Source organism: Hydra vulgaris, chromosome 11 (assembly GCF_038396675.1).
Source record: "Hydra vulgaris chromosome 11, alternate assembly HydraT2T_AEP".
NCBI lineage: Eukaryota > Metazoa > Cnidaria > Hydrozoa > Anthoathecata > Hydridae > Hydra > Hydra vulgaris.
In genome coordinates, this window is record NC_088930.1 from 6,385,282 (window position 1) to 6,402,500 (window position 17,219).

Here is a 17,219-nt window from a genome sequence, read left to right on the forward strand (position 1 = left end):
AGGGACAAGAGTTTAGTACAAAATTCTAGATTTATTTTATATATTTCACTGCTTAAAAATATAAAAGTTAAAAACATTAGCGAACATATCTGTCTCTTCTACATTTTCCTTCCTCTCTCTGTTTCTTCCATGCTTCTTCAGTTAAAGACATTGTCCACTGAAAACAATTTTGACACAGTTTACCCATTAACTTTTTGTTTCCACAGACAACACAATCTTCTATATCATCGCGAAGTTTTAGCTCTCTAAATTTGCGTAAATATCGACGTTTTGATATTGAACGCCTTTTTTTTGGGGCAGCCCATAAAAAACCGCTCCAAATATTTTCTAACAGGCTATCCATACTTTCTTTTAAGAGTTCAAAGCTGGTTGGAGCAATGATTGACATTGACTTTTTTTGCATCAAACAAGTATAAGATACTTTATTTAGTCTTTTAAACATCGAAAACATGATTGAAGCCATTTTTTAAAACAATAATAAAGTAGCGAACGAGTTAATAAATAGAGCTAAAACAAAAAAAATGTAAAATAACAACAATTCGTTTACAAAGTTTATGACATTTTTAAAAATCTAGAAAAATGCAACTTATTTTTTAACAAATTATTAAAAAAAGAAGCAATAAACAGCTATATACATTAATAGCATATTATTATAAAATTAATATATATATATATATAAATATATATATATATATATATATATATATATATATATATATATATATATATATCCATATATTTAATATATATATTTAATTTACACATATATATATATATTTAATGATTTTTTAATAGTATGATAATCCATATTTATAAAAATTAGATTACATGTTATTTAACTTGACAAAATAACATTTAAAACTAATAAAATTATAAAAAAATTTATTTAAAAAATAAAGTTAAATTATTATAAAAAATCAATTTTCGTGTAGATTGAACCAATTGGTAAATTGTTGGAGTGCTAGTTGCATTTAGCATATGAAAGAAATTTTGATATGATCTTTGTATCTGACTTTCAAAATAAAATTGAACAACTTTGGTTCATTGTTCTGTGCTGAGTCTTTCCATCATAAATTTCCTGAGATTTTTTGTTTTTTAGTTATCGGTACCATTAATTCCGTTTCTCCAATTTTCTTAAAAACCCTTTTTTACTTTAGTTCAGTAGTTAATAATTAAGTTAATTCAAGTTAATATTTTTTTCTTAATAGCTTTTCAACCCTTTTCTCAATATTATAATAATATACTTTTAAACATTATAACTTTTAAACATGAGCCTTTAAAAGAAAGGCTACTGTGTGGAGAAACATTTTAATATTGGGTGAACACGGAAGAATCGGATCAACTTTAATTAGAGATATCTCTCTCTAACCATAAATGCATTTTATTTCAGTTTTTTTTATGATTTTATATAATGTGTTTACATCAATAAGGGTTTCAATTTAATTTTAAGGGGCTTGATGGGCTGTTTGGCAAGAGATCACATTTTATAGCGGGTTGATGCCATCATTTCATAGATTTTTTCTTTTTTCACCTTATTGGTGGCATTAATCCACTTTTTATGAATTAATTCTTTTTATTTTTTGTTTCTCCACATGCCTTACGAAGAACTCCTTTAACTATTGCCCAAAAATCCTCAATCTAGTGCTCTTTAGGATGATTAGAAGGATTTGCATCTTAAAGAATAATTTTCAAACTATTACCTTTGCACCACTGTAGAACTTTTTTAGAATATATATATATATATACACACATATATATATATATGTGTGTGTGTATATATATACACACACACACACACACACACATATATATATATATATATATATATATATATATATATATATATATATATATGTGTGTGTGTGTGTGTGTATATATACATATACACACACACAAATAAATATATATATATATATATATTATAATTATTTTATACATATTATTATAATTTTATATCAATAAAAATATAATTTTATTAGTTTTGAAAAATATTTAATTGTGTCTCCCTTAGGGTAGTTAGATTTGAAATGAACTTGTTAATAAAAACAATTTGTATTATAAGATAAACTTTACTTATTTTTTTAAATAAAAATATGATCGAAACCTTTTTTTAAGAAACGATGGTAGAAAACACACGAAAACATGAGTAGTTTATATATTCTTTTATATAAAAGTATTTACATTTATTTCAGAACATTAACTTAAAAAAAGAAAACTACAAAAATTAGGAAATTCCATTCAACAAACACGAGATACAGTTCTATCTTTTAGATTAAGCAAAAAAAAAAAAAAAATCATTACACAATGTATAATAGTAGTAATAAAAATTAAAAAAATACAACAATTAACTAAATCATACTAAATGTTTTTAAAGTAAAAACTATAACAACATTTTATTAATAATATTTACAGGATAAACTAATTTCTAACAGCAGCTGCCAATTTTGCACCGATGATTTCATTCTTTTTACATTCCTTGAATAACAAACATAAAAAATGCAAAATCACATTCAGCATATGTATATAAAAATGTATGTATCCTTTATCATTAGTGTTGCATATTTACACAACACTAATAAGAAAGGATAAATTAATAATAAAAAAGGACAAAATTATTAATAATAAAGGACAAAAAAAAAAAAGGACATTTATACACACATATTGGGGAGAACTGTAATGAATATGACAATTATTGAATGGGACAAAATCAAATTTGCATTAAAGCATCTACAATATTCAAACTCCTGTGGTAAGAAGTGTTAGACACAACTACTCAAAACACCGAATCATTATTCCTATTATGGTCTAAGCATAATGGTATTAGATAGTATTTTGTTTTGAAGAACAAAAAGTAATTTTGAAAACAATTTTGTTTTTCTGATTTTGCAGTGATTACTGAAATTATGGAAAATTAAACACCATTTTTAAATACGCAGTTGTCTTGTTTCAAATTTTAAAGCCTTCATGTTAAGTTAATGCTGTTCTTAGTCTGGCTCTTCATTTTCCAATTAAATGGGAAGCTTGTTGAATGGGACAAAGTAATGATTATTTATGAGGCGAAAAATTTTCTTTTGGTAAGTTTTGGTCATTAATGGTCACACATATTTTCCATTTTATATAACGAAAATTGCAGTTCTGATAGTACGGTTCAAAACGAGTGTGCCCAATGCTTTAGTTTAAACTTAAATTTTTGTTTGAATGTTCAAAACAATCAATATATTTTCACTTTAATAACAAATTTAATAAAAGCAAAAGTTTTAAAGTAAAATCTGTTTTTTCATATTCTTTTAATTCAAGTCCATCAGCATTTGTTTAAGAAGATTTTTATTTATTTAGATATTTAGAAATGATTACTTAGATATAAAGAAAAGAAATAAGAACTCCAGTTTTTATCTACATTAAAGATATTGGTATTAGTAGACCATAAGATAAAAATAATGGTCTTAGGAGACCATTAGGAAGCAGTTATAAATGGCAAGCTGATAACATTCCAATGTGTAAATAGCGGCTAGTCATTGGCTGGCCACTTTTGTTTTTTGTTTCAATAGGATAATATATTTGAAGATTTGTAAATTTGCTTCTCATGTTTCGCTTACTTACAGCGTGTTCTTTTGTGCTCGTTCAGAATAACAGATTACTCTGAAAACAATATCACTTAGTAATCATAAGAATATTTTAAAAACTATAGAGATTCTTTATATTTCTGTTGTACCATAAAATATACATCTAGTTATAGTTGAAGTTTTGTTGTAATGTGTTGGTTAAATTATGATATTTAGTTTTGTGTTTGTAATTGTATTTAAACACACTACATACATACACAAATGTGTACATAATTTGATTATACAAGGGATCATCCATAAATTACGCAACGCTTTTCCTTTGCAGAGTCTTTAAACCAAAAATTAAAATAGCCCTTTAAGTTTGGTGAAAGTTGCCGCACAAAAGACCAAATGATCTCCTACTTCTACTTTTTAAATAAGTTTATTGTTGCATTATATATGGACGATCCCTAATACAAATGTTCTATGACATTTGCATATATTTAATTTTTATGAAGTTTTGAATTTTTTTGAGATAAAACCAAACACAAAATTTGAAAAAATTCTTCAGATGTTGAAGTTGCAGTCAAAAACGTTCTTAAGTCCATTTAAGATGCAGATAACAAATAAAATTTATTAAAATCTACAGTGGGCAGGAAATTATCATTTTGAGATATTCTCACTACAAAATTCAGAAAAAGCCTTGCTTATGCAACTGCCTTTAATGAACATAGTGGGTACATACATTTTTTAATAATTTGTTAGAAGTTCAACTAAAATATGAATTCAAACCTGAATGTGTTTTTAATGCAGAAGAGACAGGTTTTTATTAGTAACAGACCCTCCGAAAATTATTTCAACTTGTGGAGCTAAGCGAGTTTGTCAAGTTGTTTCAGCAGAAATAGGATTGTTAGTGACAATGGTTGCTTTTGTGAATGCTATGGGTAAGACAGTTCCAACTGTATTTATACTTCTGAGAAAAAACTACAAGGATTTTATGATAAGTGGAGCACTGACAGAAATCTTAGGATTATGTAACAAAAAGTGGTTGGAGAAAAATGGTGTGTATACCATACTAAGCCATCTGCAGATTATCTAGTGCAGTTTTTAATGGACAACCATAAAAACAGCATTTCATCTGAAATAAAAAGTTTTGTGAAAAAGATTTCTTTGATTTTATAAATATTTATGCCACACTGCAGTCATAGAATGCATCCATTAGATGTTTCAGTGTTTGGGCCTTTTAAATCTTATTTTAGATTGGTTCAAAATGAATGGTTGCCTTCCAATCCAGAAAGGATTATGAACATTTATAATTTAACTCAGCTAGCGTACACAGTATACAACATGTCATTCACAATTAAAAAAGTGGGTTTCAAAAATCTATCCACTCAACAGACAAATAATCAGGGAAATTGATTTCATATCATTTAGTGTTAGTGACAGACATCTACCAGTCAAGCAATCAGAAATTCATAAATTAGATACTCAAAAAATGATTGAGCAGATTCTTTGGAATCATCAGTCAAAATAGTAAATTTGTAAACAATTCATACCTAAGCTTAAGCATCTCCCAAAAATACTTGCAAAATATGCAAATGTGACTGGAATAATCTTGTTTGGTTTATATCAGTGTTTCAGTTGTCAGTGGTGGATATGTGGTAATTGTAATTGCAACAGCAAGAAGCGCTATTATGAGTGCGAGTTATGTGAAGTTGACTGTTTCTTTTTTTTAAAACATTTTCACTTCCAACAAGGCTACAAGCAACCGCTTTTAGAATTAGAAGATATTGGAAGAGAGAAAATGAAGTTTATAAAGCAAAGTAATAATTAACAGATGACGAAAGATAAATGAATCAGGAAAACAAGATGAAGGAAGCGAATTCCAAAAACTGATGTTTGAAGAAAAAAAATAGCTGAATAAGAGTTTTTAAAGCAGTTACAGTAAAAGGATAAGACTTATTTGAATGACGAATAACACACAAATGAATTTTAGTAGATGGCACAAGAGACGCTAGCTCTTTAAAGCCACATCAATTATAGTATTTATAGAAAAGAGAAAGAGAAACAACATTGTGATAACGGTTGAAGGTTGGCTGCTAGAGCAGGTCCAACTATGTTTACAACGTGTTTTTGTACTTTGTCTAAAAGAGAAAGGGCATCATTTAAAGATCCACTCCAGATATGGCAACAGTATTCCACACTAGGACGGATTAGAGGTTTATAGAGATAAAGAATCCAAAGTAAGAAAGTGGCAAGCATGATAAAGAGATACAACCAACAAAAATTTGCAGATGCTAATTTTGCAATAAATTTGATATATGGTTTCCAAGAAAGATCGAAAGATTTAATTCTAGAAGACCAAGAATAAATGACTCATTGAGTTCATTACAATTCATAAATATAGGAAGATCTTGATTATTGCAATAATGATTAGCTGAAAGAAATTGAGTTAAATCTGAGTTAAAGTTCACCAGCCAATGAGAGCCCAATACTGTAGCGGAAGTGAGAAATTTTTTTCAAGATCAAATGCCTCTTCCAAACAATCAGAGAGTGTTGGCTTCTTATCAAGACTAGAATATATGGTAGTACCATCTACCTTAAATGGAATTTCTGGGAGATTCTTAATGTAAGGGAATTTCTTGGAGATTATTAATGTAAATTATAAAATCCATACTAATGATCAGAAAGTGTTTTTTAATCAAAGATTCAAAATCTTGCTATGATAGGAAGAAGACTAATGGGATAGTAGTCAGAAGAGTCAGATCGCTCTCCAGAATTTTTGAAAATAGAGATAACTGCTAAATAATAAATAAATAACTGCTGCTTTCCAGCAAGCTGGATAACAAGACTCTGGAAATCACTTTAGATACAGAAGCTGGAGTTATATGAATGTCAAGCAATGGATCAACCTGTTTGTTGACTTTATCAGGTAGGATGTGATTAGTGGAATCAAGAGATGATATTGTTAAAAAGTTTTTAGCAAACAATTCAGCTTTGCCATTAGATGAGGTAACAAAATCTGAATCATGCAAGAGAGGAAGAATAACAGATTTTACGTTGTTATAGACACTGTTTAAGATTCCCCAGATGTTTCTGGAACTTTTGAGATGAAATGCAAGATTTTGTGACCTGAAAATAGCAATCTTTAGCATTAGACAAAACTTTTTTTTAATGGTTTCTAGCAATGGTAAACTGTTTACTAGAGAAACAGAACTGTTTTGGCAATAGATATAGAAGTAATGGTTACAATTGGAAATTGCAGCAGCATAATGAGGAAAACCATGGAGAAGAGTGAGGTTTGACTTTGAACCATTGAAAGGAAATAAAAGACTCCATGCAAGCCTGAATCCAAGAAGTTACATAAGAAGCACAATTTTCAAAAGAGTGCAGTCTTGAGATGAAGGAGAGCAATATAGAACAAAAAGAACAGGGATAGAGTGAAGTGGTGTTAAAATACAGCACAATAAAGATTCAAACCTTGTTTCTCAACAAATTGGTTAATCCTTACGAACATAAATGCCCAAGCCAAGGATGTGACTAATAGAGTCTAGAAGATAACCATCAACACTAAGATCACAAGATGAGACAGCTAAACTCAAATTAGTCTCACAATGCGCAAGTAGGTCTGGAGCAAGTTGACTGTTAATATCTTTTGCATGCTGACATGTTGTTACAAGTTGACTGTTAATATCTTTAACTAAGCATCTGCGTCTTAAAATGGTACAAGAAGAAACAAGACGAAACGATAGAAAAGATTATTTAAATAAAACCGGTATGAAAGGAAACAATTTTTATACAACTTCGCAAAAAACGGTACTAAAACGAAACAAAATTTTCTTGTTTCGTGAAAAATATAGTGAATAAAAATACACAAATCGAAATAATAATTTGTTGTTTTGTAAAAACCGGTATGAAACAAAATAAGGTTAAAATAAATAAGGTACGAAATAAGCGGTATGAAACGAAATAAGGTTAAACTTTCATTTACGAAACATTAAGTTGGTAAGTATTAAATGCGCATTTATTCTGCTTGAATGTTAAAGTTCATGCATAGCTTGGGGGTGTGGGAATATTTTATACTGTGTCAAACCGAACTTCCAAGAGGATAAGAGAAGACACAGATGCTTAAAAATAAATGCGCGTTTAATACTTACCAACTTATCTTTTACACAGAGAAGCAATAAGTGTTGTTTTTAGTGCATTGGTTAAACATGAATAAAATTTAATATAATAAGTTGATTTGTTGTTGAGTTTTATGAGGTAAGGTAGATACTTATTAAGATATTAGTTAACATTAAGATAAGTTATATATTAAGATATTAGTTAACATTAGTATAACATTAATGGAAGTATATCTTTTGCACTAAACTATTTTGTTTAACTTAAAAAAAAAACATCAGGCCTTGTTATGAAGCATTACACAGCTCACATTTTACATAGGAAATGGTGATTTTCGTATGCATTCAACAGTTTTACATGAAGCAAAAACTTTTTTATTTTGGAATATTTAAATTATCTTTTTATATTGATGTAACATTTATTCAGAAAAAGTCATAAAAAAATAATTTAACCGCAACCGTGATTATTTTAAATAAATTTTATTAAATAGACTAATTAAAAAAAAATTACATGATCCTAAAAATTTAAATTAGGTTTTAAAGGAATCTTAGTTAGAAATAGTTAGTAAAACATAGAACGTAAAATTTAGTTTAAAAGGAATGTATAAAAGTTTTGCAATTGAGGAAAATTTTTTTTCTTGCTAACTAATTCATTACGTAAAATTATTCATTTTAAATTAAAATATGTGAAAGCAAATAAGAAACTTTTTTAAAAAAGAAATTTTTTTTCTTTTAAAAAAAAGTTAAAGAAGTGTTTTTTTTTAAAAGAATTCTTTTCACAAACGGATTTAAATTTTTTTATTTCTTATTAATTCAATATCCTGTAAAGTTCTTTTGACATAAACATAAATTTTGTTTACAAATATCTTACTGGTCACTAAAATCTCTCTACAAATTGTTTATAATCAATTAAAAATATTACATTAAATACCTAGTGATAAAGAAGCAAAAGATTTTATTATCTTATTAGATTGTTTTAATAAATAAATTAAATAGAAAATCTTTAAATACCAAATTTTTCAAAATTGTTAGTGCAGTATTTTTTGTTATATTAGTTTATATGATTTTTAACACGGGTAAAAATTAAATTTCGAAACAACGCAGTACTTTAAAATATGCTAATGATGCAAATTAACTTTTAACAATGTAAGTATCAAAGCTGTGTTAAAGTTACATCTATTAGCATTATGCATTTTTGTTACGCTATAAAATCTTATAACAAGGCCTGATATATTCTATTTCAAATGAAATTCATAGAGTAATTTTGGTTTTAAAAATAATAATTTGTTAGGTTTGTCAATATGAGGACATATGTATGTCTCCTCAAAATAAAAATTTCTCATAGCGCTCCTATTGTCTACATGTACAGCATATCATAGTTTTTTTGGCATCCCTAATGATAGAAATAAACTTTACTGCTTAACTTACTTAAAACTTACTACTGAACCCTTTTCATTTGTTAATCTTTTATATTTGTCTCATTCAATATTTTTTTTTTTTGTCCCATTAAATGAGTATTTTTCAATGAATCAAACAAATGCCCTGGTCCAATAAATCACTTTTTTTACCAATAGGCATATGTGGAACTGATTTTTTTTATTTTACAGCAATTCCATTAATAACTCGTTACATACAACAAACTCGTTAATACATTTTTAATTGAGAAAACAAAAGTCCACGGTATTTACATTTTAAAAATCAACTTTTTTATAATGTCGCAATAACCTAACTGTATTACAAAAACTTAAATTTTCATAATTTTTTATTTTATAATAATTTATATTTTAACTAGAGATAAGCTGATTCCGATTCTCCTGATTCCACCGATTCTCAAGGAATCGTAAGAATCGCGATTCTCAACGTTTTTTAACGATTCCGATTCTTTTTTAAAAGACTTTTTAACGACTTCACTTCTTTTATTATTACTCCCTTGATAATTTAAGTTAATATATATACACTGCTTGACGTTGAGATTTTTTTGTTTAATTTATGTAAAATCTTCACTTTCGCATTTAATATCATCGTTGAAGTTAAGGAACTTTGAAAGAACCTTAACAACAGTAAACGTTGAAAATAAAAGTAAAAGTTTATACTCTAAATTTCAATTAATTAATTTTTTTCAATTTTAATCAATTTACAGACGGTAAGTATTATCATAAAAATCATATTTGCTTGTTTTATTATAATAATTATTATTGTTAGTATTATTATTCTGTATTATATATATATATATATATATATATATATATATATATATATATATATATATATATATATATATATATATATATATATATATATATATATATATATATATATATATATAGAGTGTCATTATCATGCTGAAACATAAAAAAAGCGAGGTATGGGACTATTTTGTGATCAATTCAAATGACACTAACTCTGCAATATGCATTTTTTGCAAAACTGCTATATCCAGGGGTGGTGGCAGAGTTTGTCAGTCATACACAACATCGAACATGCTAAAGCATTTAAAAACCTTTCATAAATCTGAAATCAAAAATCAGAAACATGATAAAGCTAGCGTTATCGATTTTAATATATGCGAGGATAACTCTACTGCAGGACCATCTTGTAAATCCAGTCCTAACCCTGCTTTTGAAACTCCTATGCCAAGGGAACCTTGATCTACTACACTCGCATCCGCATTCACAAGTCTCAACCCTAAGTCTGAGGATGCGGAGATCAATACTAGAAGCTCTTCTTCCACAATTAGTTCTATAAAAATGAAGCCTAGATCTTCATCTACTAAACAACCAACAATACACCAAGTGTTTGCAAAGACCAGGCCTCTCACATCTACAGAACCGAAGGCAATAAAAATTACAAGGCTTATTGCTGAAATGATATGCACAGATAACCAACCTGTTAGTATAGTAGAAATCCCAGTTTCAAGAGGTTACTACAGTTTTTGGAGCCAAGGTATACGATACCAAGCAGAAAATACTTCTCGACTTTTGATATTCCTAGCATTTATCAAAAGGTATCAAGTAAAATTCAGTTCTTGGCAAAAAAAGCTAATCATGTTAGTATAACTACCGACATGTGGAGCTCAACAGCCAATGTTGATTACATGAGCCTAACAGCACATTTCCTCACAGAAGATATGAAACAAATTCACATTTGTCTTGACGTGGTACCTTTTCCTTATGAGTCCCACACCGCAACCAATCTTGTTAACTTTATGACTACTTGAAAAACTCCATGTAGTAGTAAGAGATAATGCCAGAAATATTGTTTCTGCTATGGAAGTCGGGACGTTTACAAATATTCCTTGTCTTGCCCATACACTTCAGTTAGTTGTGAAAGACGGCTGCCTCAACAATGAACGCATATCTTTACTAACTGCTACCTGTAGAAGAATAGTAGGACACTTTAAACATTTGGTTAAGTCATACAAACTTTTGAGACAATCTCAGGAGATTCTGGGACTGCCTTAACACAGCATTATTCAAGATAAGCCAACTAGATGGAATAGCACCTTCCACATGCTGAACCGTTTAATTGAACAAAAAGATGCGATTCTGTTGGTAATGCCACATTTCCCAAAAGCTACTCGACAAAACAAGGAGTTGTCAATTGGAGAATGGGATAATTTGGTTCCTCTCGTTGCTGCTTTAAAAGTGTTTGAAGAGGTCACGCTTACTGCAAGTTCATCGAAAGTGACCACATCAGAAGTTATCCCAATAATAAATGCTAAATTAATCTTCAATAATAAGTTCCATACCTGGGCCTTGGTGTCTTTGGTCCTGTTTCACCTGTACCAATATAACTAATTTTGGTGTTTTCACTTTTAAAATCTGCATAAATATTAAATTAACATAATATAATGGTTAAATTATTAATTTAACTACCAGTTTTAATTAAAATAATAAAAATCGCAAAAGAATCGGAATTGGTAAAGAACCGGAATCGCAACAGAGAATCGGAATCGGAATCAGTATTTTTCGGAATCCACCTATCTCTAATTTTAACAGATATAGCTCAAAATATGCGCATTACAGAGTGACATCAACTAGTGTCTTTGTGACGCTCTTATTTTTGCAATAACTCATAAAATAGAAAGAAAAAAATAAATAAAAATTTATCCTTAAGAAATTATATTTTTTTTATCAAAATAATATAAATTCAAAATTTTTTTATTCGCATAGATATTATAAAACTCCATTTCTTCTATAAAAGCAAAACATCAAGGCATGTGGAGTTGCTGTTTAGTACATCATAGTGCAAGAGTTAATGGTTATCAAACTATCTTTAATGTAAAAAATAAAACAATTTAAAAAGTGCATTTCATGAAAACTGTCCCATTCATTAAGGTTCTCCCCTACATATATATGCATATATGCATATATGCATATATATATATATATATATATATATATATATATATATATATATATATGTATATATATATATATATATATATGTATATATATATATATATGTATATATATATATATATGTATATATATATATACATATATATATATATATATATATATATATATATATATATATATATATATATATATATATATATATATATATATATATATATATATATATATATATATATATATATATATATACACACACACAATAGAGAGAGAGTGTGTGAGAGAGAGACACACATATATATAGCTAAGTGTAAGACAGATACAATGAGCATAAAATATGTATATATTTATTTACACACATAAATATAAAATTAGTACATAAATGATTAACATTACTCAAATAATAAGATAACCAAGTACTTACTTCTTGAAAATCACATACTGTATTAAAGTACAGACGTTGCTTCTCTATCATTTTTGTACATTGGTCATTTAATTTATCTTTCTTTTCTTTCTCTTGCAGACGACGCTTTTCAACCTTTTGATTACAATCAATGACATTTAAGCAATGAAAATTTTAATGTTAAAATAATAATTTATTGAGTAATTTCTATTAATAATTAAAATGGAAATTATATTCAAATAATTAAAATATTTATAAATACTATTTATTATTATTTATTGTTTGCATGATTGCACACAATGAAAATAAACAACCAAGACAGCAATATAGAACACAATTATCGTCTCCATAGTTACATAGTCACCAGAAAAGCTAAAATTTGTTTCTGGGTTTTGTTATCCCTATTTTTAAGGATCATAAATCAATTATTAAATCCACCAACAGTTCTTTAATTTATACAGCTATACACAAGAAAAATTGGTTTAAATTGTTTTTCAGTCAGGGATCATTTATTTACACTTTAAAACTTTCTTTATTGTTTCTGAGTTATGTCTTGGGTGAATTGTAAGGTCTGAGACTCTTCATCTATAAGTAATTGATTATCTGTTTATTATTAATTACCTAACTGAAATTTGACTTTACATTATTATGGATCAGAGACAAATCCTATGCTTTCATACCAACTGACACATTTCACTACAGTTTGGACATCATTTTGCAGGCTTTTTGTTTTTTTCTAGTAAAAAAATTTGTTTGATCTCATCCTACCTATTATATATTATGCTCAATTTACACATAATAAAATAATGTTTTACTATTACTAACATTTATTTTTAATACAGTTAAATAGTATAATAGATAAATTGAAAAAGATTTTATATATGTTAATATTGATAAGATGCTATACATGTTAATATTATACTGTATTTGATGATATTTAGTGTATCAATTTCCTGCCTTCAAATTTATATAACTGTTTATATAATATGTGCTACGTTGGTACAAGGAAAAAAAGAGTCATGAAATTTGAGTTCTCATGAGTTGAGATCTCATAAGTTCAGAAAAGAAAGGAATGTTACATAGAAGCAAGGTGAGCAGTTTCATCAACATATATTGGTCTTTGAACAGTTAATTAAAATAAATTGAATAAAAACATGATAAATTTGGGACTACATTTTGGAGTTACTTTATAAGTATTTAATTTAAATATTTTACATATTTAAAGATATTTGAATATATTAATTTTAATCAAATTTCACTTAAGAAAAAATTAAAGTTTTGAAGTTAAATAATCCAAATTAAACTATACATTTCATATGAATTTAAAATAACTTTATAATAGAAAGCCTTTCCAGGAATAAAGAAGTTGGTGTGGGTTATACAGCATGCAATAGTTAAAAAATGAAGTGCAGATACTATTCAATTTAGATTTGCTGTGTAATTCTTTTTATTTTTATTTTCTTTCTTTAAGGTTCTTGTAAATTACAGCAACATATTTTTTCTCAATACGGAAGGTGAAAAAAAGTTATCTATTTGTAAAATATATTTATATATTTTTTTAAGTAGCAAGTTTTTAAAGTAATAAAAAGTCATCAATACTAATTAGATTTTTTCTTGGTAAAATTTTTGAAAATATTATTTGTTTTATTCATTGACTTGTATCAAAATTTGATACAAGTCAATGAATAAAACAAATATTTTCAAAAATTTTACCAAGAAAAAATCTAATTAGTATTGATGACTTTTTATTACTCTTAAAACTTGCTACTTAAAAAAATATATAAATATATTTTACAAGTAGATAACTTTTTTTTACCTTCCGTATTGAGAAAAAATATGTTAGAAAAACATTTTTAAAAATATAAAAACTGCTGTTTCTGAACGATTGGCAGATAAATTTTTTAAATAGATTGCATATTATAGATTTTTTATTTTCAAGTTCAAAAACAAAATATTATATTTGTAATCAGGAATGAGGTGTGTTTCCTGCAAGACTGTAGTGGTATTATTACTATATTTTTGTTATTATTATTGTATTTGTTTCATATTTAAGTTATAATTTTTTAAGTTATAATTTTGATTTAAATGATGCAAACTACAATGAATGCACTTAGTCCACTTTAAGTCCAGTTTTTTATGAAAAATTTTCACTTTAAAATGATTATAAGTAAAGACTTTTCTTTGTGTCATGTTGTTTTTGTATACTTGTACACACATTTTCTTACATCTATCATTATACATCTACCATTTTACGTCCACCATTTTACATCTACTATTTCTGAGTTTATTTTTATAACTTAGAAACATTTATTTTTGATAAACTGCATTTTTGCGACTTATGTTATTATATAAATATATGCACATAAGCCTTTTTGCCAAGTTATATTTAAGAGGGAACAATGTATATGAAATAATAATGTAAACAATTACAAACAAAATTTTGTTATAATTATATAATATGTATAAATAATATAAAAAAACTCAACTTTTTCCTTGTTAAGTTGTACTCCTTCCATTATTTTAGCCAGCTGTGTGAGAAACTCATCCTTAGAAGATGCAGATTGCGACATAGCACTGAAAAATTTATTGCACATTTAATAAAAAACAAAAAAATATTAGAATATAAATTACATACTATATATATTACTGTATGTATATTACTGTGCATTATTTATGTATTGTATGAGGATAGAATTCAATATATACAGCTTTTTGTAAATATATATTTATAATTGAATATATATATATATAAATTTAAAATATTACTGATCTTTTGTGATCAGCATCACCAGGTGATCACAAAATTTTCACTGAATTGTAATTACATAAGTTGATGATGTTAGTGACTAAAATCCATTGATTTTAAGTTTTTAAGATTTAAGTTCCACTTAACAGGAATTCGTATGTATGTATATATATAATATATATATATATATATATATATATATATATATATATATATAGATATATATATATATATATATATATATATATATATATGTATATATATATATTATATATACATACATATGAGTAAAGGTTCCAGGTAACAAAAGAAAAACTATTCAAACTAAGATGAGATTTAATAAAATATATTTATTAGATAAATTTTAATAAATATTTTAATTTTTTCACAGAAGGCCTTTCATATAAAATCTTCAGCCGTGTATGAGGATACTTCAGCTGTGTATTAATTTTTGTTAAATTAGTTTAGATAATTTTTAATGCAGTTTAAAATTAATTTTTAATTACGACGTGATTAAAATACTTTCAAAATATCAATAGTTTTTAGGCTCCTGTAGCAAATAAGATCTTAATAATTACAACAAATTAAAAGCAAAGGGTTTTAAAGAATATGTTAACTGTTTTTTTAATATTTGTCAATACTTTGTTGTTGTAAAAACGAGCGCATATTTTTTTGATAAAATAAGCGCTCAATTTAAGTAAAAAATCTAATGGCACATATATCGGCATGCACTTTATCTGAAAGTAACAAAAGTTTACAATTTTACTTTTATTTTCTATACAATTTTACTTTTATTAGTCCTATAATGAAAAATTACTAGAATACGTGAGAAATCCTCTGAATGCCAAATACTTTTAAAAAATAGCTCAAAAAGTCAGTGGGCGACCAAAATTAACAAACTAGTTACTTTTAGTCGCCCTTCTGGCAACCAAAAGTCGGAGTGTACACCCCTGTTTATATATATATATATATATATATATATATATATATATATATATATATATATATATATATATATATATATATATATATATATATATATATATATATGTATATATATATATATATATGTATATATATATATATATATATATATGTATATATATATATATATATGTATATATATATATATATATGTATATATATATATATATGTATATATATATATATTATATATATATATATATATATATATATATAAATATATATATATATTTATATATATATATATATATATATATATATATATATATATAAATATATATATATATATATATAAAACTGTATATATCAAGTGTATAACTTTATATAATATTATATATAATTGTAAATTACCATACTGAGTGACATTTTTTTATTTAAAACTTTTAATAAATTTAAAAATAAAATTTCTACTACATTATTTGAAATTAAATAAAATTATCCGCTACATTATTTGTATCACATAAGTGTGTCCCTTACATTAAACAAGGCTACTCATTACTCAATAACTTTTTATTTTTTGTTTTTCTGAAGCTCTCAAATTTTTCCTTTAGAGTAAGAAAAATAAAGAAATATTAGGAAGGATTAGAAGAATTATATATAAAAAATATATATAGAAAACAACTTACGTTTTGAAATTGTCATGGATTGAATTAAGTAGACCAATCTTATAAATAAAGCATAAATATTTATAAAATAATGAATAAATATAAAAACCATTGCAAATGTAAACAATAGGTTTTAGTTACTTAAAAACTATAATAAAAAAAAGTTCTAAAACAAAAATCTATATTAAAAAAAGTTCCATACAACATGATTTTTACAAACCTCCTTTTCAAGGTAAAGCTTTGTATCATCTAATGTGTTGAAAAATGTATAAAACTGTTTTGTCTCCTTGTGAGTTGATGCAACTATAATAAGATTTTTCTTTTATCAATTATGATAAAGCTTGTTTGTTTAAAAGTAGTCGCTTATTTTTGTATAATTCTTGACAATTAGTACTAATATATATATATATATATATATATATATATATATATATATATATATATATATATATATATATAT

The 17,219-nt window shown here is 25.9% G+C and overlaps 1 protein-coding gene across 3 annotated transcripts in view; it reads right to left on the reverse strand.

The window, feature by feature from the left end:
• Positions 1 to 23: 23 nt before the first annotated feature.
• The window catches only part of LOC100198728 (coiled-coil domain-containing protein 93), an 81,636-nt gene continuing 64,440 nt past the window's right edge, over positions 24 to 17,219 (reverse strand). For all 3 annotated transcript variants that reach the window (XM_065809922.1, XM_065809924.1, XM_065809923.1), the window contains exons 15-20: positions 16,980 to 17,062; positions 16,781 to 16,818; positions 14,911 to 14,998; positions 12,446 to 12,559; positions 2,411 to 2,475; positions 24 to 507 (exon numbers count right to left, since the gene is read on the reverse strand). In XM_065809922.1, the coding sequence (XP_065665994.1) occupies positions 2,419 to 2,475; positions 12,446 to 12,559; positions 14,911 to 14,998; positions 16,781 to 16,818; positions 16,980 to 17,062 (380 nt within the window). In that variant the 3' untranslated portion in view covers positions 24 to 507; positions 2,411 to 2,418. The remainder of the gene's footprint in view (positions 508 to 2,410; positions 2,476 to 12,445; positions 12,560 to 14,910; positions 14,999 to 16,780; positions 16,819 to 16,979; positions 17,063 to 17,219) is intronic.